Here is a 26,799-nt window from a genome sequence, read left to right as displayed (position 1 = left end):
CGCAGGCACTCTATCCCATGAGTGTGAAGCACAGAGACCACGAAGAAGATCATCAGAATAACTCAGACATTGATTAGACCCATGAATATTAGACCCTGGGCTCTCTGTTGGGACAGAAGGCTCTTTCTGCAGCTTGACTGAAACACTCTGCCAGAAGTCAACATTTCTATTGAACCACAGACTGTGATTGTAAAGGTACTGGTGTTTTTAAAATATTGCAGAAACATCATGCTAATACAATACCACTGACACCATACTAAAAAGCTTACTGTATAGAGAGAAAAGGAGGTGGGATGGCAAAGAAAAACACGAATGCTGCCCATGGGACCCTTGGCAAATGGCCTCATACCTTGACATAGTGGTCCTTGGATCCTGTGATGACCAAGTCATGATTGTTTGCAGTCTGGTTTACTGTGAGGCACATCACAGGCCCAATGTGGCCTGTCAATTTTCCAATGGGCTGCAGTCTGGCCAAAAAGAAAAAGATATGAAAGTCTCTCTGTGGGTAAAAGCTCTTATGTAAGACCAAACATTGAGAATGCACCTTCCCTCCTTCCTTCTCTCAAACACAGGCAGCTCCAGACACAAAGGAGTACAGATAATACTACTACTAATAATAAATTTTTATATCCCGCCCTCCCCTGCCAAAGGCAGGCTCAGGGCGGCTATACTATGTTAGAAGCCCCACCTAGAACCCCTCAGTTTGGCTGTTTAAGAAGTTTTGGCATAGCCATAGCCTTTTGCCATTCTGGTCTAAAGATTCTCTGCCCATTTGTTTCTGGGGAAAATTCAAAGTGCTGGTTCTCACCTTTAAAGCCCTAAATGGCTTGCAGCAAGGATACTTGAAGGCTCCCTCACCCCCGCTTCCACACCGTCCAGCCTGCCAGTTCAGTTCTGCCTCATGAGCCCTGCTCTCTTTGCTTCTGCCTTCAGAAGCGAGGCAGGTGGCAGCATGGCTTTTTCAGCAGTGGCACCTTGTTCTGCTTCAGGCTCACTGGGCACCTACATTGCTTTCTATTAGGTACCAGGCCAAAATGTTTCTGTTCATCCAGACTTTTAAGAGGCTGATATATCAACACTATTTTGTATCTGGACACCGTTGTCTAAACAGTCTGTGGTCTATTTTTATTATTTATGTTCTTGTGCTGGGCTGGAGCTTTTTTATGCTGGATTTTAATTAATGCTTTAATTTAATGTTTTGCTCTTATTTTTATTTTGGAAAATGTCTCAGGCAGGTTCCGGGAAAGGCAGCATAAAATTATTCTAAATGAATAAATAAACTGACAATAGGTTGGGACTATGGGCTGGCTGTATTTCTCCTTCAAATGAAACACCTAGGCAGGAAGAATGCTTCTGCTGCTCTCTCATTCCTAGTCTGCATCGCCTTCCATAACATGTTCCTGGATTCCCCCAGTAAATTCAGCTTTGGGTTTGCCCTCTGACCTGTTCAGCTCCCAGATGCGGACGGAGTTGCCGGTGGCTGCATAAAGCGTGGTGCCTGTGGGATTGAGTGCAATCTGGTTGATCTGGTGCTCGCCTTGCACACTAGTGATCGTGCGGGTAGTGGTGCTAGCACAGGCATCCCCAGAAATCACTTGACCTGATGAACTAAGCACAGAGAAAGGGAGATGTAAATAGAAATACGGGACCTCATAGTGGCTTCAATGGAGTCAGAATGTCATCTGGATGGGAAAAGGAAGAAACTGTACATGGGCAGGGGTTTGTACGCATGCGTTAACTAAGCCGGCTGTGTGCTCGTCCTCCCCTTCGAACTGGAATTTTAAATAGCTCAAAAGAATGTAAATAGCTCTTTGGCAAGTCTATTTGAAGAACGAGCTTACTTACGAAGGTCTGAAGATCATAAGAATTCCTTTCTGGGGTCCCAGAGGGTAAGACAACAACTTTTACTATCAAATTAACGAGGCAACGCCCTGGTTAATTACTCAGCGGTCGCGGGTAACTCCGGAAAATAATCATCATGGCTAAGACAATTAAAGAATTATCTGAGCAGATATCAGCTTTCCAGACTTTAATAATGTCGTCCCAGGACCAGATGAGATCTGAAATTAAATCACTGAGGGACGCTTTTACAGAGTTGAGTGCAGAGCTCAAGGACACACGGAACATTGCAATCTCTGCTAATGAGCTGGCCTTATCTAATAAACAAAAAATACTCCAGCTGAATTCGCAACTTACAGAGCTCTCTGATCGTAACAGAAGAGCGAATCTGATCCTGGGTGGAATTTCAGAGGAAATAAATAATAAGCTCCTGGAAGGAACCCTTATAGACTGGATGGGTGAGCAAGGAGTCACTCTGCAATCTCAGGATATTGAGAGAGCTCATAGACTGCAAAGGAGACAAGATGGGGGTGCCCCAAGGGAAGTCATAATTAAATTTTCAAGGGAAAAGACTCAGCAGACAGTTTTCAAGACTTTGAAAAAAAGGAAAGACCTTTCTTTTAGAGGAAGGAAAGTTTGGGTGAGAGAAGACTTCTGCCAGGAAACCATCAGAAAGAGAAGGCTAATGAGACCCTTTGGGCAAAAATTATATGACAACAAGATTAAATTCTCTTGGGGGTACCCCTCCTCAATAATTATTTTTAAAGATGAAAAAAGGCTGGTGGCCCGCAACCCTAAAGAAGCAAGAGATCTCCTCACTCGCCTGGGCATCGCCACAGACGACCTAAGAGACCCGAGAGACCCGAGAGAGGAAGAAGAAGAAGAAGAAGAAACAGTGGAGCTCGGTGTGGACCCGGGAGAAAGAAGCTCAAGTAGACAAGAGAAAAGGCCAAGAACGGACTACTAAAGGGAAGTATAAAATATTTTGAGCTAAATTTAGCTATAAGCTTGAAGGGGAGGGCGGGATGCGTGCCCCCTGGAAGGTGGAAGACAGGATGATGGTTTCATCCAGGAAGTTGTCTGTGCCACAGGGGAAGGGAATAGGGGGGGGGGGGTTCAGTAAGAAGTATAGAAAAATACCCTCAGCCATTAGGGCCCAAGTCTGTTACATATAAAGAGAATGGATAGATCTTTAAGAGTCCTTTCACTGAATGCGAATGGTCTATCATCAAATCTTAAGAGATTCAGAGTAATTAAAATGGCTAAAGAACAAAGAATAGATTTGTTGTGCCTACAGGAAACTCACAAAAAAATAAATGATAGAAAACCATTGATAAAAGATCTGAGGTGGCAGGTTTTAGCAGAAGCAAGAGGGTCTTCCAAAGTTAGAGGCGTGGCTACATTGATTCGTAAGGATATTAAGGTGGAGAACATGGAAAAATTAGTAGATAAGGAAGGTAGATACCTCTTAGTTAAGTTTAAGCTGGAAGCCATAAAAATCACTATAGTAAATGTTTATGCACCAAATAAAAGACAAAGGAAATTCTTAAACTTGGTTTTTAAGAAGATACAACAGTTTTCAGAGGGTGAACTAATTGTAGTGGGCGATCTAAATATGGACATAACTAAGAACAATAGTATTAACCTAAGAGATTGGGGCTTGAAGGACGCTCATGAGTTCACCAATACGAGACCCAGCCCGACACATATTTCTTGTAGACATAAAACAGCATCCCGCTTAGATTATATAATTTTGGAAAAAAATAATAATATGGTGGTTAAAGAGATCAAGACCCATCCAATTTTGATTTCTGACCATGCCCCTCTAAGTATTGAATTAGAATTAAATCTTCCCTCGAAAAATAGACCTTGGAGGTATAACAACTTGGTAATGACAAAAGAAGAGGATAGGGAATACTTAATGACACAGTTAAAATTATATTTTAAGGAAAATAGAGGAACTGTGTCAACTAATATATTGTGGGACGCTGCTAAAGCGGTAATAAGGGGCCATTTGGTTAGGAAGGAAAAAGACATAAAAAGTGAATGGTATAAAAAAAGGCAAACAAAACTTAAGGAATTGGAGGAGTTACAAAAAGAAATAGTGGGAAAGTGTAATCCTAGTTTACAGATTAGAATTAAAGAGATTCAAAAACAGTTGGAGGCCCTAGATATGGCAACAATGTGGAAAAAGGAAATAATGGTTAAGAACGACTTCCAGAGGAATAGCATTAATACAGCAAAAAGATTAGCTAATTATTTGAAAGTTAAAAAGGCAAAACAATCAATTAGAACTATTAAAATTAATAATAGTACAACTCAAAACTCTAAGGAAATCACTAAGGCATTTGAAGACTTCTATAAAAATTTATATATGAAAAAGAATATAACGGAGGTGTGGGACGCACCTAAGCTAATTATAGAGGAGGAAGCAAAAGCCTCACTGGGTGCTGAGATTACACTCCAAGAGATAAAGGAAGTAATAAAAGCGCTCAAAAAGGGTAAATCACCAGGGCTGGATGGCTTTACTTCTGACTTTTATAAAGAAATGGTAGAAATTATAGCACCTGAATTGCAGGTAGTTTTTAACGAAGTCTTGGAAGGAAAGAAAGCCCCGGACTCATGGAAGGAAACAGAAATAATTTTGATATTAAAGCCCCAGAAAGATCCGGAAGAAGTAGGTTCATATAGGCCCATTAGTTTACTAAATCAAGATTATAAGATTTTTGCTAAGGTTTTAGCAAATAGACTTAAGAGAGTTATCCCGTCAATCATAAAAGGGGACCAATACGGTTTTATTGAGGGTAGATCTATTGCCCATCCTATTAGAAATATCTTAAATGTATTGCACCATTGCCAAAAGAAAAAAATAGCTCTGTTAAAGTTGGATGTTTATAAAGCCTTTGATACTCTCTCACATGAATTCTTGTGGCAAATATTAAAGAAGATAGGTTTAGAGGAACGGTTCTTACACGCTATACAGGAAATATACAACGGAGGTAAGGCCAAAGTTAGAGTCAACACTGACCACTCACAAGCGTTCCCAATTCAAGGGGGGGTAAGACAAGGCTGTCCACTATCCCCGCTTATATTTATAATAGCTATAGAGCAACTAGCAGAGCGAATTAGGAATGCCGGGAGAATAGAGGGGTATAAGTCAGGTATTGAAGAAATGAAAATTAATTTATTTGCGGATGATATCATAGTAATTATGTCTAACCCAAAAGACGGAGTTAAAGAGATTAAGATAATTTTAGATGATTTTGAAAAGTGTTCAGGGCTCGGAGTGAATATGGCAAAATCAGAAATTCTATACCTTAATGTTAATAGAGAGGAAAAACAGGAAATAAATAGGATTACGAATATAGGAATGGGAGCCAAGAGATTAAAATATTTAGGGATAGTCCTCCAAAAAAATATGGACAAAATGATAAAGGAGAACTATGGTAAAATATGGAAGAAAATAGAGAGGGATATGAATAATTGGAATCATAAAATACTAGGGATATCATCTAGAATAAGATCTCTTAAAATGTTCATGATACCAAAGTTAATGTATTTATTCCAAACGTTACCCTTAGGTTTGAGGAAAAATCAAATTGAACAATGGAATAAAGCAATCAAAGTGTGGATTTTTAATAATAAAAACAGTAGGTTTCATAAGAGAATTCTATACAACCTTAAATCAGAATTAGGTTGGGGAATCCCAAATTTAAGTAAATATTATGAGGCCTTCCAACTAAGAGCGTTACTTGATTTGAGTGAGGATAAGGTACAGAAGTGGATTAATTTCGAGAATGCGGTCAACAGTGGCATTGGAAGATTTGGATTTTTTCCCACAGTGTCGACAAAAGATCTAAAATTAGCTATAGGGCCCAGAAGAGCAGCATTAGAAACCTGGATGAAATGGTACCCACAGTGGCTAGGGAAGGTTTCAAGGTGGAGCCCCCTAGAAGCTATTGTTAAGGAGGTGCATGCTATAAAATGGTGGGAAAGGCTTAAAAACAAAGGCTATTTTAGAGTGGACGATATGTTTAGGGGTGGTAAGCTAAAACCCTTACAGGAAATTATAGAAGATTTAGGTAATCAATACTGGTTAAACATAGCAGGCTTGCATAAGAGAGTTAAGATGATCAGTGAAAAGGGAGAGCTTTGGTTAGACACTCCAATGGAAGAGATATATAAGGTAATGGCCAAACAAAGGAAGGGTCTAGTGGGGTTATTATACAGAAAAATGATTTCAAATAAAGATAAAATAGTACATTTACAAAAGATTTGGAGTCATGAAGGTCAGTTAACAGAGGGGTTGGCTGGGAAAATCTTGGATGGTCTAGAAAGGATTAAAGTAACCAAATTTAAAGAACTGGAATATAATTTTTTCACAAAATGGTACAAAACTCCCGCACAAATAGCCAATATATTCCCAGGAGTGAGCTCCAAGTGCTGGCATTGCAAACAATTTAAGGGTTGGTTTGCACATATGTGGTGGGAGTGTGAAGAGGTAAAACCCTTTTGGGGGGAAATTATTCAATTTATTAGAAAAGTCTGCAATGTACCATTAACCATTGGCTTTAATATGATGTTGTTAAGCATAATAGGAAGTCCGGCACTAAGTAGACCCATGCAAAACCTTGTCAAGGCAATGATACTAGCGGGGAAGGCGGTCATCGCCTTGGGGTGGAAAGATAAAAGTAAATGGTCAATAGAAAGCTGGCACAGCTATTTGTTTGATTACATACAGTCTGACATCGTGGCAACAATCAACAAGGATTCCACGTGGGAAGATAAAGTCAAGGAAATCGAGACCAGATGGAACCCTTATTTAGAGTGGATCTCAGGAGAAGCAAGGAAGGACATTCAGTGGAAGATCAGGACTCTGTGCCCTTGGCTGAGGGGAAAAGACTAAAAGAAGATGGGGAGGGTTGGGGGGGGGGCGAGGGTTATTTGTAATTTCAACATCCATATGCTGTAATGGCCAATTGTACTAAAGTCAATAAAACATAAAAATATTTATTTAAAAAAAAAAAAGAAACTGTACATGGGCAGAGACAGTCCAGTGGGCTCACAAGGAAAAGTTCAAACTCCTTCCTTCTAGCTCAACAGACCAAAATAAAGACTATTGTGGATGTTAAGAGGCAGTGAATGGATGCAGTCTGGTAGGGTTTTGGAAATGTAGCTTCCTGGTTGGTGTACAGGAAAAGGGACTGCACACTGTGGAACTGCCAAGTACTCATCTAACAATGTGTATATGTGTGGGGGGGGGGCAAAGTTCAGCAGCATCAGAGTAGGAATCAGTGCAAGCTTAATGCTACCCATAGGTTAGCCACAGTTTAACTACTGGGGATGTCCACCTTAACTATGGTTTGGTGTAAGTTACAATCATTGCTAGTGATGATTAAGGATGCTTGAAACTCAACAAGGCCAACTCAAAGCTTAGAGAAACTCTGAAATGCAACATGGGGAGCTTCTGACTACTTACGTGAGAGTTCGAATGCACTTTGCAGAGTCCCGGATGTCCCACACTTTGATGTAAGAGGTAGAGACTGTGAATACCAGGCCGGAGTGGCTGCAGTACTTTATAGAGACTACATTGTTTGGATGTCCTTTCAAAGCAGCAATTTCCTGGCCAGTAACTAAGTTCCACATTTTGCAGCTCCGATCTTAAAAAAAATAAGTGAATACTTAAATTATGTCAGTGTTGATCCTGTTCCCAACAGTCAGAAACAACCACCTTATAGCAGGGCAACAAGATATCTCAGCAGGAATGCCAAGACTGCCAATTTGTCTGACATGTTTGAAAAATGTGAATACAGAGAAATAAAGATGGGAAACAACAATTTTTAATTCAGTCATTGGTCCCTAGAAAAGTAACTATTACACTGAACATTCTATCAGATGCACATTTTATTTTCTTTTTTCATACATATATGTGGTATTAGCAGATGTACACTACTGGTTGCCATTCAATACCTGTACCATACAGAAATATAATATCTGGGTTATCTTTTTAAGGAATGTGAATGACAGCCTCTTCATAATGGAATATAGCTTTGCTAAACAGCTAACATTGCTATGTATGGCTACAATAAGAAGGCCACTCAAAACTGCACCACATGGCAGCTATTCCATATAGTGAACTAATGCATGAGGCTTAGCACATAAGTAGCCACAAACTGCCACAAGGAATATTTGGTAACAGAGAGAAATAACACAGTGACCTTTATGGTCATAACTTCATCATCAGTGATTGTGCTAGCACTTTAAAAGGTACAAAGTTCTGTACAACAGTTATCACAAACAAATTCTTACTCAGACTCACATTCTAAAAACCGCACACAGTGCCACCACATGAAGTCACCTCACACAGAAGCTGTTTCATGTGTTCCATGCATAGCAGTCTTAATTTGACAAAGCAGCCCCAAGAGCTGAAAATATTAGCATGTTCAGTGTAAACTGATACATTATACATGGAAAAAAGAAATACAAAAACCTGGGCATAAGCATCTCTTCTAAATGCAGCCCTAAAAGCTGATTTTTTTGGGGGGGGGGGGGATTCTTTATGTTGACACATGTATATAACATCTATAATAGGGCACATAAGTACATCTGACTGGGCCTAAGTAAGGCTTTGCTCACTTACCAGCCAGACCCATGCGTGCTATGTCAGCACAGCCCTCTGCCAGGCAGAACCAGAGAAAATTTCAAGGTAGAATGAGACATTTCTGCTGCCTAGTGTGGCATGTATATCATTGCTTTTTTTAAAAAAAGAAAGAAAGAAAGAAAAACAACCACTGCAATTCACGGTTGAAGATTAGTAGATAAGAAAAAAGTGCTTACTTTCCCCCTCTGAGCTATTTTTCTGCTCAGAATCACCTTTTAAAACTACTTTTCTCTCTAGGAGGAAAAGGATAGAGGGACTGGTATCTTTATCCCTGAGTCCAGAACATTTGCCTACAAGAAGCTGATTTTGAATGGTAAACTGGGAAAAGAGGAAATTCTTAAGCAGTCTCCATTTCTCTCTATTTTCCATTCAAAACTACAGTCTCCTATAGCTTCTTTTCCTGTCACTTGCCTGTCATGTATAGTGTGATCCTCATGTGCTAGACTGCTTTACTGGTCTTTGTAAAATTTAGAATTAATTTAAACATTACAGCCTACACATGGAGCCTGCCAAAAAGCTCATACCTATGGCAAACCACCATGCAAAGGGAACAATATTTACACTCCTCTTACCTCAATGTACCCACTCAAGTACATATAGCCAATGGTGTGAAGGAACTGCATGAATATTGGGCTGACGTATGGCATTAAGATGCTTTTAAGTGTGATGTCCATCATATGAGTGCCACCACAAGGAAAGGCTTTTCAGCAGCCCCCACATATGGGATACAACATGTAAATCAACCCTAAGCCATCAGGAACAACTTGTGCCCCTTCTCAAACATACCTTTGGATCCAGTGAACAGCAATTCATCAGTAGCATCCAGGCACAGAACAGGTTTGGTGTGACCTTCTGCCACAGAGACACATTGTAGTGGGGCTGTGCGGGCACCCCTGGAACCCCCCACTGGATTAATGATGCCCCTTGCATGGGAGAAAGTGAAAATTACTAAGGAGAAGCACTTCTGCCACTGGAGCAAAAAGACTTCCTAAGAGAGACCTATCATGCACCAGTGAATTCACGCTGCTCAGGAGACATGGCCTGCTAGGAGCCCAATCCACAGCAAGCATCAAGAAAAAGAAAGACAGGCAGGCACATGCAACATCAGGATGAAGAGCAGTTCACACCATTCTGGGCACAATCTTCAGCAATATTAAAGAGGAAGTTTAATAAAATCTGGTTAGGTTTTGCTCTAAAAGATACGTGGGCTCAAATAGAGCATAATTATTTCAAAAAACTCATTGGTCCAATAAGGACTAATGACCTCCTCAACATGACCTCCTCAAGATACAAACTGATCTTAAGGAAAGTCATCAAAAGCCTTTGACAAATGGGATCTCCTCTCCCTACCCTAAACATAGCTGCATCTTTAGCAGTGCATGCAAGAAGGGCAACATCCAGTGACTAGCATGGAAATATTTCCTTCCAGGTCCAATTTTTTTCATCAATTAGTAATACATTTTATTTATTTACTTAATTTTTAGCCCTCCCTCCCCCGCACAACAAGCTCAGTGAGTTCACACTGGAGGAAGTAAGAACTGGCATCATAAAGGCAAAATATCCAAAAGAATTTAAAAGGCGTTGGAGCCTAGGCATGATGAACCTTCAGCCTTTAATGCTCAGTTTGCTGCTGGCTTTCAGCATACAGCCCTAAGTGAAATGCCCAACCACGTTCACGCCTTCATGTCTGAGTCCAACCAGCAAACAACAAGACCACTGGAAAATACAGAGTATGGCTGTGGCAAACATCACACAGCTTTGCTGACTGAAAAGTCTCTTAAGGTTCATTGCAATGGGAGAGAGAGAAAGACAGACCATAGCATCTCAAAACAACTTCTGTGGGATTCTATCAGATGCCAGCAAGAGGAGATTTCATCATCATCATTCCTCTGTGTGTGTCATGTAAATTTTACTAAATGTGCAAAACTGACCAAGTAAATGCTCCTAAGCCCCATCAGCCTTTCAAAACACCAGCATATCTTTGGTTGGGAAGAGGGCTTGGGCATTTTACAAATTCTGCAGATTTTTGTGCCTTTCCATTGAACACCCATCTTGGTGCCATCATATGCATATCCACCATTAGCTTGATAGAAGATGCATACGTGGACTTGAAAGTCAGAAGAGTTGCTCTGATTGGGATGCTTTGCTTCAACACCGGCTGAATGATGCCATTAGAAAGAGAATTAAACCAAGCAGCAAAATAAAACTTAGAAACAAAGCCCATTAGCAGTAAAATAAAGGACTGAAAGATGACATTTTTTGAATTCTCACTGCAAGTAATTACCCTTATGCATCAGCAGCGCAAACTTTGGTGTGAGGAGATAAACATCTTCCCAGCACCACAAACTGTCAAGAGGAATGTTTTTCATGAAACCTGCAAAAGTCCAGACAATATGGGAACAGGAGCTGCTATCAGCCCTTAATACAAAACGGCCACCTATCATGCTCCGCCTTCTTCACAAATGGTGCAAACTTCCTGGCTGTGCTTAACTGAATTTCATGGTGAGACAGAGCTAAAAAACCAAAGAAGATCTGCCTTTATGCCTCCACCACGCCTTTAAATGGCCTTGATAAAATCTGAACTTTCTTTTACATTTAATTTATGCAGAAGAAGGGAAAGCCATTTCTACCCAGTACAGTACAACTTTATTACAGGACCCAGTGAATGTAACTATTGGTGCAGTCTATTATTCTGCATACACAACTTCCAAAATTTGGCTACCAGAATAGTAGAATGCATTATGAAAACTAGAAAAAGATGCATGCATTCAGTCTGTATAACAAGAATAAGGATTAAACAGGAAAATTGCACTTTTGGACATAAATACTACATTGGGAAGGCGAACTAGTCCTGTGGGAGAGATACGAAGGGCAGCGTAAACAAGAAGCTGTGTGGAAGAGCCCTGACAAAGACTTAGGAAGGCCAGGAAGCTACAAGTTGTGAAGAAGTTCTTGGCTATCATGAAGCTGGAGCTGCCTGGACATTTTCCAATCCTTTTCTGCTGTCATAAGGCCTAGAAACAACTAATGATGCTCAAATACATGCTATCATTCAAAAGCTAGATTCATTCCTGCAGTATTACACTAAAATTAGGAGCTAACAATATGCACAGATAGCAACCATTGTTAGCAACTAACTTGAAGTACTATTAACGGTATGTAACAGCAGATGACGTGGTTGGCCCAGGCCAAACAATGTGCAACTTCTCTGTCCTGGGAAGTAGGTTTTCAAAGTGGCCATGCTAATGTGATGCTAAATCCCTAGCTATGCAGGCAGGGATTGCTGACATTACCCTTGAGAACCACAGGAAAAAGAATAAGCATGTTGTGCCAGGTGGCCTATGTAGTGAGCCTGATGGAACGTTCTATTATTCACCTGGGAAGACAAATCAGGTATTCAGCAAACAGGAGCAGCACAAATAAAGAAACACCACACTGGGTTTGATTGCATGCAGGTTTTCTATGCAGGGAAGGGGAAGAATAAGAAAGAGGAAGACAAGAAGAATTACATAATAAATTGTAAGTTTTATACCTCAGTACCTCCGAGACAGAGGAGTCACTGTCATCAGACCTAGGGACAGAAAATTAGCAGGATTATGGGTAATTAAAACCAGGAGAAGGAAAGGTGGCAGCAAAGTCAGAAGAGGGGAAGGTGGTTATTGCATCCAAGCTAGCAGGGCAGACAGGGGACAGCAGACCACAGACAGAAAGGGCTCAGGAACAGAGGGGACAGGAGCAGAATCCTTCTTGCACTAACCATTTCTTCACTTAGCAAGTTTATCTTCTCAGCCTTAAGGACCAGAAACTTGCTTTTAAAAAAACACAGAGTTTCTTGGGGTTGTGAAGTCCACATGTCATCCAAATTCTTTCTGCACTCTTGTGCAGAGCCAGAGACTATGCACAATCATGGGAATGCCTAAGCAGGGCTGCTGGAGAGCACTGGCTGGTCTGTTTCTAAGCAACATCTGTGGTAGCTGCTATGCCTCCCTTGCACAGGGAGAGGGACATGCTGGTCGTTCTGCAGAAGACAGGGCGGAGACTGCTCCTGCCAGGTGCTTTCAATACCATGCCAGTTCCCTTATGTCACAGACATCTATTCTTTTCATCAGAGATGAAGCAGCAACTATTCAACAACTCTACTACCCAGGAGACAGTGTCAGAAAATGCTCAGGAAAAAGACTGTACAGATTCAAAAGCAGACAAGCTGACAAGGCAGGATCCCTATGGCCCTTTCTATTGACTCCCATCAGTCACTTGCATCCCGATTACTTGCCACAACTTGGATGCTATTAGAAAGTGGGGATTTTCCTGCTTCCCCACAGCATTGTGGTGCTTCCATGCACTTCCCACACTTTCTCTGTCCTTCCTGTGAATCTTTCTCAAACCAGTTTTGCTGCAATTTTCTCGGAAAGACCATAGCAAAGTCCAGATCTTCTAAGTACCACTCATATCCCCTCATTTTCTGTGTCCAAATTACCCAAGGCCATTTCCCCCGTGACTGGGGGGCTTTTAAAAAAATGTTATAACACTCTTTAATATTCTCTGGATCCTCAACTTTATTTTTTAAGGTAATCTCTAGGCCCTATAATTGTGAGATACACCTTTCCACTTGTACCTCTGCAATGACAGACACTAGAGGCTTATCTTTAAAAAAAAACCCTGAAAACTTATGGAAGTCCTGTTGACACTGTTGTGTTGAATCAGCAGCTACAGCAACAATGGGGAAACTGCACAAGCCCATCCCCCTGTGGGAAATAGCATGGTGTTAGGTGATTTGAAGGACTGAGCTGTTCACAGTTTTTCTACTTGATGTCCTGGATAAGGCAGATCAGCCTCCCCATCCCATACCCCCAGGATAAAAGGACCACCATATAGTCTGCAGACAGGATCTCCCCACCTCTCCATCAATTATCCCTGTCTCTGATGTAATTAGGAAGAGGGGCAATAGGGAGGCTCCTGGTGCTTTTTTAGCTGTGAGTTCTAATGAAAGTGAGGAGGAAGAGACCTAAGATCAGAAGCCTTTATGTGATTGTGGCTTGCAATGCTAAGAACACTTTTCTGGGAGGAAGCCCTCTTGGATAAAATGACTTCTGAGCAGACCTGCTCAGGTTCTTTCCATATTCCATGTGTCCTTACATCTAATTATCTAAGCTGGTGGTAAAGGCAAGCAGTTACCTCCAGGACAAATGCAGGTAACTGCAATATTAGACACTATCAAAGGCTGAGAAAACATGTAGTACTAGGTAGAAAGTAGGGTGTGATTGGAAGATATGTGTACTCATATGGTGCTGCTATAGTGGTTCCACTGGCACCACATCTTGATGCCCAGGCACAACACTTTCTCCCTTCAACAGCAGTCAACAGCAATAGCTTGAGTCCCTCCTGTGACCCATCAAGCGAGCTGCTGATGCCATCAGCTGTCACCTATAACTACCAATTTCACCACTGATTGTTGCTGTTATTCACTCTGGGATGCCATCTTCCCCTAGAGTCACAACTGGTCTTACTTGTCCAGTGCTGAGCCCTGACTCTGGTTGCTGGTGAGGCGGGAGAAGACGTTGCGGTCATTGCGTGGCCTGCTGGGAGGAGATGAGGGTGGAGTGAATCCAACTTCTGGTGTCCTGGGTGAGAAAGAAAGATGCAAAGGGTTGCACTAACGGCAGACTCATTCTGACCTGACCTTCCAGTGCCTGTACGCTCCCAGTATTGTTGGATCTTACAACATCAAGCAATCCATCCCTGCAGCAATGGCTAAATGTCATGTGATCTTGCACTTTCAGACACTCACCTAATGGGCTGGCCCCGGTCATAGGATTTTCTCCTTGTGAGGGGTGATGTGTCTGAGCCACGGGACTGCCTAGGACTGAAGGAAGAGGTGGTTAGTTTCCAGGGTTAGGCTTTCTTTTTATGAACATTAGCCATATGGTTCACAGAGTAGATGCCACTGTTTGGCAGGGCACACAGAGTATCATCAGAGATACATGTTGGTAAGTCTCTGAAACCTAATCTGAATGAGAGAAAGCTCCACAGTTTCCAGAGGGAGGAGGTTTGATACGCTGTACTTTCTCTTTCTCCCTCTGAAATCAGCCCCTCCCATCTCTTCAACTTCACTGTTATAATGGAGTTAACTGTCGCTTTTCTTTCTCCTCATTATTACAATGTATTATATTGAGGTAAAGTTAATGAATCCTCCTAAGCTTTAGCCAGTATGTTGTTTTGTAAATAGTCATTAAACACTGCTTTCTTGAAAATGTGTGCCGTACAGAAATTTCTCCATGCTGGATTAATTCACAGGCTGCTATTTATCTCTAAGTAGGTGGAATATCCTATGCCTGGTGAGTGCTGGAGTATTACCCTGACCCGAGGATTTCTTTTTGTCTGAAAGTGCCTTCATAATGAAATTTCTCATAGGAACATGCCTCCTACAGATAATGACTGCATTCCTTTTGCCCATGCAAAGTTTATCACATTTTTATCTTGCCTAAGGAGTTGAGAGTGACACACATGGTTCTCCTCTCCTTGGAGAGCCAGTTTGGTATAGTGGTTAAGTGTGCGGACTCTTGTCTGGGAGAACCGGGTTTGATTCCCACTCCTCCACTTGCACCTGCTGAGATGGCCTTGGGTCAGCCATAGCTCTGGCAGAGGTTGTCTTTGAAAGGGCAGCTGCTGTGAGAGCCCTCTCCAGCCCCACCCACCTCACAGGGTGTTTGTTGTGGGGGAGGAAGGTAAAGGAGATTGTGAGCCGCTCTGAGACTCTTCGGAGTGGAGGGCGGGATATAAATCCAATATCATCTTCTTCACTATCTACTCACCAAGGTTGTGAGGTAGGCTGGTTTGAGAGGCAGTGACTGGCCCAAGGTCATTCAGCTTCATAGCTGAGTGGGGGATTTGAACCCAAGACTGGCCAGTCTCAACAGAACAGCCTTAACATTACACTGCACTGGTTCTCTCACTGAGTTAATCCCCTAAGTGAATTATAAAATAGTACAGGCCCCTGGAGGATGGCAACAAGTGGTACCGGCTAACTATTTAAAGTGGCTCTCATTACCAGTCCTCACATGTGACTGAAAGCATTATTTCAGCACTCCGGGTCTCCACACAGCAGCCAGCTTGTTTTAGCTTGACTTTGTTCCTGCCAGTTCCCATGGCTGATGGTGACTAGTATAGCCTATGCAATTCATACAATCTGAGTTTCTGAATTCACTACAGCATTAGAAATCTGAGGGGAAAAGATCTTCCTGTACATCCTACTGTGCAGTAACCCACAAACATAGGAAGCTGACATTTGAAAGAGGCCTGAAGAAAACTTGGAATTATATTAGTTTGAGGCATGATTTAAATACAGCACTGGCTGAAGCAAAAGGACTCACCCAAGGGACTTTGCACTCCCACAGTGTTTAAACTGGACAGCTACCCATGCAAAACAGTTACATGCAGCACACTGTATAGCTGCTTTGCATGGGTAGCAGCCCAGTTTAAAGGAGATGTTGTCTGAGCACAAAGACCCACAGGAGAGTGTTTTCCCCTCAGTCAGCATCAGATTTAAATCAGGCTTGAGAGCCAATGAAGAAGGGCTTCTGGAATCAGAAGTCACCCATCTTGCTCTGCTGCAATCAAGACTTTGCTAGCAGAGGAGGAAGTTGACTCTGGCCCCGAACCATGCACTATTCTCTGCTGCCTCTTTCCCTACAGCCTCTCTGCTTCAAAGTGAAGAAGCCATTTGAGTATCAAGAGGATTACTCAAGTACTGTCTGCAGAAGTGGCGGTGAGGTCTAGCTAAACAAAATTAAAGTATTGCATCTCAGACTTCCAAGTCAATGACCAGCTGCTCCCCAGTCGGTCAAACAGGGTCTAGGCTACTATGACTTACAAAGTGCTCCCTCGAGTGGGCAGGCTGATGGTGCGAGAAACCTTCTCCTTGTAGTAGGCATCATGAATGGAAAAGCCAACTCCATCCTCTTTGATCTCCATGAGAGATGCCAATGATTTGGTGATGTTCTTGGTGGAGATATCCAGCATGGGTCCCAGGCACTCTGCAGACACAGCCTTCATTTGGCCAGACAGCTTGGGCTCTCCCTAGAACAAAGATCCAAGAGGCATGAGCCACCCCAAAAGGCACACTACCTAAAGGACCAATATCAAAGCTGTTCCTAGGCTGCCAGTGCAGATGTACTCAGAACTGGAAAACTTGCATTTCTTGGTCAGTTTTCTCTTTCTCAGGCTGTAAATCTAGCAGCTGGCAGTCTTGGTTAAAATAAGTCACCTACTCCAGTTCTGCATTTAATATGGAAAACAAAAGAGGCCTAGTAATGTTGCTTTGCCCCAATTCCACTGGATTTCAAGTGGACCAGTACACTTGAAATCCAGTGGAATTGGGGCAAAGCAACATTACTAGGGCTGTTTTGTTTTCCATATTAAATGCAGAACTGGAGCAGGTGACTTATTTTAACCAAGACTGCCAGCTGCTAGATTTACAGTCTGAGAAAGAGAAAACTGACCAAGGTAATAATTTGGATGGCTGCACTAAGGAGGCAGATGAATGAGTGGGAAAGACACATCATGAGACATGAGAGCCAGTTTGGTGTAATGGTTAAGTGCACGGACTCCTATATGGGAGAACCACGTTTGATTCCCCACTCCTCCACTTGCAGCTGCTGGAATGGCTTGGGTCAGCCATAGCTCTCGCAAGAGTTGTCCTTGAAAGGGCAGCTGCTGTGAGAGCTCTCTCAGCTCCACCTACCTCACAGGGTGTTTGTTGTGGGGGAAGAAGATAAAGGAGATTTTAAGCCGTTCTGAGACTCTGATTCAGACAGAAGGGCGAGGTATAAATCTACGATCAGGGCTTTGTTTTAATTTTATTTGTTGGATTTACCAGATCAGGATAGTAATGGCAGTAACATCTGGATTTTCTCTCGGCTTGGCTTCGCGAACGAAGATTTAAGATTTAAGAACATCTGGATTTACAACACTACTATCTCTAGTGGCAAAATTCAGTATAAATATTTTATCTAGGCTCCAATAAAAACTGGAGAAGAAGCCATGGTCAAAATATAGCCACTGACACTCTTCACTGGCATAAGAATGGAGCTGGACCAGTTGGCTCAGATGGGCACTAAAACAGTGGAGAAACCTTTGTTCTGAGCCTGAAGGGAAGGGGAAAGAGACAGATTATGGATGGACAATACCTTTGAAAGAAGGCCTTTCTTGCCGCCTTAGTTTAACTTCCTTGTGGAAGCTCTCCTTTCTGCTTGTTTAGGTTATATTTTAAATGATGTCAGTAAATAAAGTTTCTTTAAAACATGGCTAGCTATAAATCTCATCACAGGAGTCCCTTCATCAAAATGTCCAGCCTTGTGAGAATTGTTTATATACACTAAAGGCCCATGTAGATCTGCAGCTCTTTGTAGCTATGTCCTCCCTAAAACTACATTTGCAAGACTGAGGCTTTCAACTTACTCGGCACTTGAAGTCATCCTGACTGGCAGAGCCCTTCATGGAGAAAGACTGGGAAAAACTGTAGGCAAGACAAAAAGAGGGTGGTGCACACAAATTTTGAGTAAGAAGTAAAGTAGGAAGCCCAGCTGCCGCCCAGTGATCCCTTGGCCCCATATTCTGGACAATTCTTCATTTCTATATGAGAAATCTATCTTTATCTCTGCTTTCATCAGGGGAAAAAGCCCATGAAAGAATGAAACAGTGCTTAAACTGACTTTTTTGAGGTGCCTCTATTGATCAACAAGTTTGATTTTCTCATTTTCATAGCCACTGCAGGACATCAGAGATTGCCCAGGGGTTGTACTTACCTCCCTTCTGAGGCCAAGCTGAATTCAGAGATTTCCTCATCTGTACTGGCATAGCCATTCTCTGCATAAAGCAAAAACATATGTTCAGATCACATTCACTGACACATAGACAAAGCCTTTATCAGGTAGGCACTTAGCACAGAGTGTGGCACATTGGTCCATCTATCACAATATTGTCTACTCCAATTGGCAGCAGCTCTCCAGGGTTTCAAGCAGAGAAAGGTTTTTGCTAACACCTGTTACCTGAGATCTTTAATTGGAGATGCTCAGAACAGAACCTGTGGTCCTTCAGCATGCAAGCTATGAGTTCTACCACTGAGTCACAGTTTCTTCTTTACAAGAAACCAGCAGCTCTTAATGGAAAGATGCTTATAGGAGAGAATATGCCATCATCGTGAGTTGATTGCTAAGGGAACATTTGATCCTACTCAGAGAGTAAAAGGGACTGAATCCACATTCCCACCTTGCTGAACATTGTGGATGAGTGCCTGCAGTTCAGGATGGGATTCTGCCTTCTCCCGCAGGGCATCCAGGATATGGTGGTTCTGGGAGGAGCCAGTCACATCTGTTTGTCTCAAGCGTCCTTCCAGAAGTCGTATCTGAGCTTCCTTCTGGGCCACCTGCAGGCTCTGTGTGTAGAAACCAAAGACCCTCAATGAAAGTTTTCTAGACCTGGATAAAAAGTGAGGGAGCGGGGATGGTTCTGGACTCAATCACTCCACAAGTTTTGTGCTGAAGCATGCATGCACGTTGCCCTGACCAGAATATTATTTTTGTAAATGGGGTTCTTTGCATATTTCCTTTCATGGTACAGATAGGCTGGCTTCTCTTCAACCCTAGATTAGTTTAGCCCTGAGATTTTAATTTTGCAATAAATGTTATGATTAGACAAGAACACAGAATTTTCAGATAGTTATGGGCCAGATACAGAGGATTTCTAGTACCTGAAAGCATGCCCCCATTCTTTCGAATATTAAATTCAATGATATCCTACCTTTGATCTTTGAAAAGGCTGATTTGCTGCTCAGTCATTAAGCTGTGACTAACAGACTACTCATCCAGACAAAGGGTTAGTCTCTGCTGACCTACCTTGTCTATGGAAGCCTTCAGGAAATTATCCAGCAGTAGTCGTGCTTCAGCCAGAGAACAAGAGCTGATTACCACAGAGGTATCAGTAGAATCCAGTTCTTCCTAGGAAGAAGAAAGTACCCAGGGAAGAAGGTGAGGTACAATGAAAAAGTCTGGAGAAGGACAAAAGTACTTTCTTCCCAGAATATTAGTTGACTACTCAATGTTCAAGATGTAACTTGGGTTAGCTTGACTACTCAAGACAACCTGTGTTATAGAGGTCTACAGAGTATTAAATTCACATAAAGTACTAAATTCTGACATGGATATCTAGTTACCCTGTCTTTAAATAATGTTCAGTCCTACCGCATCCTCAGAGAGACAACAAAGTTTCGATGGCTAACAGTTAATGCATAGTTCCAGGAAATTTCAGATTCACAGATTGTATTTCAAGTGTCTGTTTTACACATCCCTATCTTTAAAGAGAGAGACAAAAAAAAAGCTATACTGTTTCAGAAAGATGAGGTGAGATTTTGATTTGCTAAATCCAGAAAATTTAGATCTTCTCAAACAACTAAATGCAGTTTATTACATCCTAGCATCTAAACAAATGAGCCAGCTCTGTTCCTCTAACCCAGCCTCCAAAACTTTAGTATGCTACCCTCCCAAACTGCTCACTGTTCACCTTGGTCTCCTCAATTTGCATGATGGTGGCTTGGCAGTCAGAAATGCTGTCATTGATGTAGTCAATGTTGGCTGCCAGCACCTCAATCTCCTCATTCAGCTCCTGAAGTCCCTTCTGCTCTTCAGGGCTCTCTGTCTGCAGTTTCTCCCTCTTCCCCAGAAGCATTTCTTGCATCAGCGACAGTTCCTCACGTTTCTGAAATCAAAAGAAAGCACATGGAATTTTTATTCTCAGTCAGTGTTGTGTGAATCCCTCCCCAAGCTCCATGAGGTGCTGCAACAGGAGCCAACAAGCTTCCTTCACCTTGATAAGCCGTTCCATATCTGATTCCAGATTGATGACAGTCATCCTCTGCATGACAATATCAAAGACACGCCGCTCCAGTGACTGCCACTTCAGGCGGGCTGTCTTGCTGAAGGTATGGTTTGCCCCTTTCTTTGCAAACTTCTTTCTGCAGAAGGAAATCAGGCAGTAATCAAAACCAAACACTGTAAATACTCTGAGTTATGTCATTCCAAGTACTGCTGGTGCATAGAAATGGGACCAAGAGCCCCACTGAACACTACAAATTAAAGGAAGGCACAGAAAAGAATACACAGAAGCCAATCACCTGCTATAACCATCTAATGCAATGGTCGCCTATTGCCCGCCTTTCTCCGTGACTGAGCAAGGACGTATAATGATATTAGTCACTTCGGGGGTCCTGTTGATAGTTAATGAGGGGATCACTGCTGAATAGATGTCTCTCCCAAAGACTCAGGCACCGAAGATCGAAACAATCAACCACAGTACTTTATTTACAGATAGGCTTGAACTGGGGGTGATGGGATGTTTGTGCCTTCTGGTGAACAGAGGATAGTTTGTGTCTTCTGATGAATAACAGTTTATACACAGGCTGTAGGCTTGACACCTTCAGTAGGGCACTGAGATTTTTCAGGGTTCACAGTCCTTTTATTATTCCCTTCTCCAAAACTTTACTCAGGCTGGCCTTTTGGGCTTTATGTGCCTGGTCCCTGGAGTCATCTGGTGTGACAGCCCCCAGCTCTCCTGACTCCCTCAGACCCGCGGCTCTCCCTCCGCCACCTTATAAGTTCTTAGGAGCAGTGTAAGATATGTCTGTGACCACTATTGTCTTCCACCTTGACACTCTCTTGTCACCCTCCTCTTTCTCTGAGGGCACCTGCGACCAAGAGATATGCCCTCCACAGCCACCTGGCTGATTTCACCGATCTGACCGAGAGCTTCCCTCCCCACGAAGTCTCTTTCACAGCACTCTGTCTCCAACTCCAAGTTTTTGACCGTTTTCTGACAGTTAACTGTTGGGTTTTCTATTGCAATTTCACTTCCTGTTAAACGAATGTATATGCATGCTGATGTTTATTTATTTATTTTTTTAAATTTCAAATGATTTTATTAATGAAAATTCTGAAAATGAACATATCATAGATAAGTATAAAAGTTACATACATTAATAAAAATAACCAATACAATAACACACATTAAACATAGAAAATAAAGGAGAAAAACCAAGAGCCAATGAGAATGTGTGCACGTATTTCCCGCTCAGGCTGGGTGTCAATATGTATAGTGACCATTGAAGGAAAGCCCTAATAGGCTAATCCATATATTTGGGAGGTGGTCTGGGGGAAACCATTTGGTCAGTTTTTATTGCCCTTTGTGTAAAGCCCTCAGATCTCTCTGCAGTTAGAGTTTGGACTCCAAAGAGTCGAGATGTAGCTTAGAAGCTAGAAAGGATACTGAGTCCTTATTTTCTAGAAATCCCAGTCTACCTTTTCCTCATAGAAAAGTAAACTACTTTATTCTTAAGCTAAACCGTCTGCCTGGCTTGTTTATGTGTGGGTCTCTCCACACAATTCTGCTAAAGTATCTGTAAACCCTAACATTAACTCCCTACTCCAGACCTGAGAGTTCTGAGCACACCTGGCCCCCACCCTCGGGTCACATGACTCAGTGCTCTTTGAGTCCTCAGCTACTACTTTAACCTTTCGATTCCGTCACACCTGCATGATTTCACCTGAAGGAACTTACTTCATTCTACCCAAGGTGCTTTTATACCAGTTTGAATTCACTGAAAGCCAGCCAAGAAAACAGCGAATGACGAGAAGAAATAGGGTTAGGACATGGGACAGAGGAAGAGCCTCCCAGCTGCCCAGTGCTTTTATACACTTTTGCTAGACTTCTCTAAATGTTGACCAAACTAGTAAATCTCACCTGATGGTTCGAGTCCCATTTGTGGATGGAGGAGAATCTCCCAGGAAGGTGTTGATTTTCCTATTCCACTGGCGCACAATGCTGGATACAGAACGAGAACCAGATTCTGGCTCTGAGGAGGTGGTGCTGGTGGAGATCTCAGCACCCGAGTCCAGCATGACTGACTTCTGGTTCATCCTTCCAGCAACCCGGTCAGACACAGGTTTGGTCAGGCGGCGCAGAGCAGAAACCTAGATAATGACAAGAAGCAGTCATGAAGAATGGAAACATAGGGATGGCATAAGAAACTAAGCAGCTGGATCTTTACTCATGTTTGCAGATCTACTGTAAACCAAGATCAGAGTGCCAAGGCTCTTAAAGCCACTTGACTTTAAGGGAAAACTCCTTTTAAAATGTCTACAGAATTCTGTCTAAAGAACAGGTGAGATTCCCCATAGTCCTGGATGAATGCATCACAGAATGTTATGCAAAATGTCAAAAGACAATACTTGCATACAAGCTTAAGTCTTCTTTTCCAAAAAAAAAGAGTCAGATTGGGAACTACTTTGGAGAAACAGAAGCTGACCTGCAGAATTACATTTGCATGCCAGAGAAATCATTTCCAATTCCAACCCCTGTTGCTTTGTGCAGAATTTCAGGTGACACTTGAGGAGCAGTAAAGATGTTCCTTGCCTGGTTCATTAAAGCCCCTAGTCAATTCATGAATGATAAAACCAAGCAGACCCGAAGAATCCACTTGGGTTTTTAGGTTACAGGGAGATGCAGATTATGGTTTTGAAGAGGCACAGTACTAGTCTTCCCTGTAGACAGTAATACCGCCACTCACCTCTTGGGTCTTCCTGCGCAGTACAACTTCCTGCTGACGTTTCTGAGATTCTAGTGTTCGAATCTGAAACTGCAGGCACAATGAGAAGAAAGAAGACAGCTTAATAACAAAAGTCCAAGATGGGGAGAAACAATCAGACTTTTATGAATGCAGGGGAATATCACTTGGCAACAATACCAGATGTACTCCATGCATTCAAATTTATATAGAAAAGGTTCACAAAATATCTTCTGAACAAGGGATCTAAGTGACTTGGTTCTACTTTCTTTCCTAATGTAGGCTTCTTGCTCCTGAAGATGTCTGTCCAACTGTTCCTGAGATCCTCCAGGACTAAACTCCATGATCTCCCTCAGCAGCACATTTTAACTCCAAATTGCTCTTACAGTTAAGTGTTTTCCAATGTTCAGACCTCTATCTATCTATTATTTATAATCAATGGATCTTGTTCTCTTCTCAGCAAATACAACCAAAAAAATTCTCTGGCGTCCTTAATAGCAATTCTCAAGCATCCCTTATTCTCTTCTATGTAGCTTTATCACCTCAAAATGCCCCCTACCCCACCACAAATGTCCATTAAAGGCCTATGTTGGAGGATCCAAGGAACCAGCTCAGTTATCTTTACTCAATAACCAAACACAGTTGTGTGATTCAGGTGGGCAGCCAGGCTGATCTGAAGCAATAGAACAAAGTGGGAGTTCAGTGGCACTTTTAAGACCAATGAACTTTTATGCACATGAAATCTCACACATTGAGTAAAGGTTTGTTGGTCTTAAAGGTGCCACTGAACTCCCGCTTCGTTCAAACATAGTTGTATATGGGATGTTCCACTGATGTGATTATAGGCAACACTAGAGGTCACTATTTAGTGCTGCAGTAGCTGGAAGCAAGCTCATCCTTTTTGTTATTGGACTGGAAATTAGAGCTAGTGGTTTAGCCTATTGTTGTCACTGACCAACAGTTAACAAGACACATACAAAGTCAGTAGCAGCCATTGGCCTGTAACCTACCACTCTGTTCAGTGAAGCTTGAGGAGGTCCTCCAGCCCAAGCAGCCTTCCTCCAACTTAACTGCTTCCTCCTCCTCTGGCAGAAGAGCAACATAAACTGAGAGAAGTCACCTAATGCTGAAGGAAGGCTTCAGTCTTAAATGGCAGGACACATGCTATTGTACGAGGAGCACCTAGACCGACAGCAAATCTGGGGAAACACAGTTGCACTTCATATTTCTCCTGTTGTTTGGCTATACTTGCCTTTGTGACATTACTAGAAATCCCTGTCCTCCCTTTCTGTGACTGTCCTGGGTGGCTGTCAGAAAATCCTCATCACCGAGACCTCCTGAAATCCTTAGAGAACCTGCAATCCAGTATGGCACTTTGTTTTGACAGGTCTAACACCATGTTACTTCATCCCCTTTTTGTGCCTACAATTGCTTAACAACAATTCACCTAATCAGGGTAGCAAGACTACAGCTACACTGTTTAAGAAATATCTCCAGGCCAGCCTAAAGTTACCAACTATGGTTACTAAGAAGTGCTTGGAAGAAATGACACAAATAACTCTAGGAATTTCTGGAAACTCTGTGGTAAAACCATAGAGTTTCTGGTGACTCCTAGACTACCTTATGTTACTTTCGGTATTTTTACCAGAAGCCCTGTTATGCCACAATTGGAGTTCCAGTTTAAAAAAAAATTCTCCCAGGCAATGGTGGTGGTGGGCAACAGGAATAGGTGGCAGGGGATCCCTCTTGGGCTTGACAGCCCTATTACCAAGCTCAAGGTGAGGTCTGGAATTCTCCCAAAATAATGGTACACTAGAGAAATTAGTCCCTTCCCCTGTAAGCCAAAATTTTTGCAAATCTCTCCAGAAAAAAAGCCTCCTTAAGCATGAACAATCCCCAGTGGAGCCCTTATCCACCTCCTGTCTGCGCTGCTCCTTCTTCAGCTGGGCAATCTCCCGGTTTCTCTTGGTCTCAGCCAGTCTCCGCCTCTGCTGCTCCTCACGCATTTGTTTCATCAAAGCCACCTGCAGACAGAATCATCAACTAGCATAGTCAAAGATTATGAGCCCAACATCCATGCAGAGACTCCATAACTAACTGGGGATGTAAACTTGTTTCTGGGTCCAATTCAAGCTGTTGAGGCTTTACCTTCAAAGGCCTACACAGCTTGAACCCAACATTTCTGAAGGATAAATTCCAGCCATATGATCCAGCCTGGATTCTGAATTTGGTGGTACTTTGCTTCAGGAGCTTGTGATGTAAGATGTAAAGTTAACACCACCACCACCACAGGAAAGCCTTTTCAGATGATGCCCTCCTGTTATGGAGCTCCTGCCACTTGGAGGTACAGTTAACACCATCCCTTTTAGAGTAATTTAAAGATATGCTTATTCCAGGAGGCCTTTGGAAGAAACTGGTTAGCCTGTTTTATTGCTCATTTTCTGACATTATTATGGATGGTATTGATATGTTCCCTAATTGATGTGCTGTTGCTTCTTAGAGTTTATATGATGGCTGACTTTTATTGATTGTTTTTATTTATTATTGAAAGCCATCTTTAAGAAGAAAGTTCTGGATCAAATCAACAAAATCGTTTGGTTCAAGTACACAAAAATACAGAGTAGCAGGTATGGTGCTGGGATTGAATGGGAAAGATGTCAAATAAAATCCTTGCCCAGTTGCAAAGCTGATTGACTAATTTTGGGCAAGATACTTGCTTTCACCATAAACAATCTCCATAGGGCTGTTATCAAGATAAAATGAGAGACACCTATCCCTTTTGAAACCTTGGAAAAGGACATAACAAAAGAAAATGTTCATACTTGATTATTCAGTAAATGTTCACTATCACCAGCATGTTCTTTGCTTCTAGCATGGAGTCCAGTGGAAGCATGAGACTGTAAGTGCCCAGACAGACATTCCGTTTATTCCACCTGTCCCAACTTCTCTATTTGTCACAGTTAAATTACCTTGGCTTTCTTCATCTCTGCCACTTCTGCCTGCAGCTTCTTCAACTCTCGTTCATATCGAGACTGGTTCTTGAGGAGGCGGGCATGCTCCTTCTGGGCTGCCTGCAACTTCTGCAAATCCCTGTTCATCTCCCTCAGACGCTTCTCATAATCTGCTTTGATCTTGTTGGCTTTCTCTTCTGTATAGCACTCCATGGTACCTGAAGAAAAGGAGAAAGGAACAAAGAGAATGATGTAGATCTCTGTACTCAATGCCAGTGTTTCTGAAGCAAGAAGGCCCATTATCATGTTTAATTTTCCTTCTAGGCAATACTAGTGGCAGGCAGGCTGGCTAGGGAAGATGTGGGGATGCATTTAAACATGCCTCCCCAATCTTTCCTTCCTTTTCCAGTTGGCCCGTGATTACAGGCCAGCTGGAGAAGGAATGGAGAGGCTTGTTTAAATGCCTCCCCCATCTTTTCTCTCTTCCCCAGCTGGCCTGCTGCAGAGGGCAGGCTGGGGGAGATGCAGGGAGGCATTGAAACACACCTCCCCAATCTCTCCAGCCTTCCCCAACCTGCCCAATGAGGCAGATGGGCTGAGGAAGGCACAGGGAGACATTTAAACATACCTCCCGGATCTTTTCACCCTTCTTCAGCTGGCCCACAGCTACAGGCCAGGTGGAGAAGGGAGAAAAGATCACAAAGGCATTCAACCACACCCCCTTCTTCTCTGGAGTC

General features: G+C 42.4%; 1 protein-coding gene across 4 annotated transcripts in view; it reads right to left on the bottom strand.

Moving 5' to 3' along the window:
• Nucleotides 1-26,799, bottom strand: part of KIF21B (kinesin family member 21B) — a 113,601-nt gene that overhangs the window by 9,402 nt on the left and 77,400 nt on the right. For 2 of the 4 annotated variants that reach the window (XM_060231566.1, XM_060231564.1), the window contains exons 15-32: nt 26,081-26,280; nt 25,028-25,135; nt 23,115-23,183; nt 22,289-22,518; nt 20,360-20,507; nt 20,057-20,251; nt 19,393-19,494; nt 18,767-18,932; nt 18,304-18,364; nt 17,957-18,014; nt 16,371-16,576; nt 14,289-14,363; nt 14,008-14,121; nt 12,033-12,071; nt 9,287-9,423; nt 7,319-7,499; nt 1,444-1,608; nt 350-467 (exon numbers count right to left, since the gene is read on the bottom strand). In XM_060231566.1, the coding sequence (XP_060087549.1) occupies nt 350-467; nt 1,444-1,608; nt 7,319-7,499; nt 9,287-9,423; nt 12,033-12,071; nt 14,008-14,121; nt 14,289-14,363; nt 16,371-16,576; nt 17,957-18,014; nt 18,304-18,364; nt 18,767-18,932; nt 19,393-19,494; nt 20,057-20,251; nt 20,360-20,507; nt 22,289-22,518; nt 23,115-23,183; nt 25,028-25,135; nt 26,081-26,280 (2,372 nt within the window). The remainder of the gene's footprint in view (nt 1-349; nt 468-1,443; nt 1,609-7,318; nt 7,500-9,286; nt 9,424-12,032; nt 12,072-14,007; nt 14,122-14,288; nt 14,364-16,370; nt 16,577-17,956; nt 18,015-18,303; nt 18,365-18,766; nt 18,933-19,392; nt 19,495-20,056; nt 20,252-20,359; nt 20,508-22,288; nt 22,519-23,114; nt 23,184-25,027; nt 25,136-26,080; nt 26,281-26,799) is intronic. The other 2 variants (XM_060231567.1, XM_060231565.1) reach the window with 1 other exon arrangement.

This window comes from Heteronotia binoei, chromosome 2, assembly GCF_032191835.1.
Source record: "Heteronotia binoei isolate CCM8104 ecotype False Entrance Well chromosome 2, APGP_CSIRO_Hbin_v1, whole genome shotgun sequence".
In the NCBI taxonomy this organism is placed as follows: Eukaryota; Metazoa; Chordata; class Lepidosauria; order Squamata; family Gekkonidae; genus Heteronotia; species Heteronotia binoei.
The sequence above is the reverse complement of the archived record's forward strand: the minus strand, read 5'-3'. Positions and strand labels throughout refer to the sequence as shown.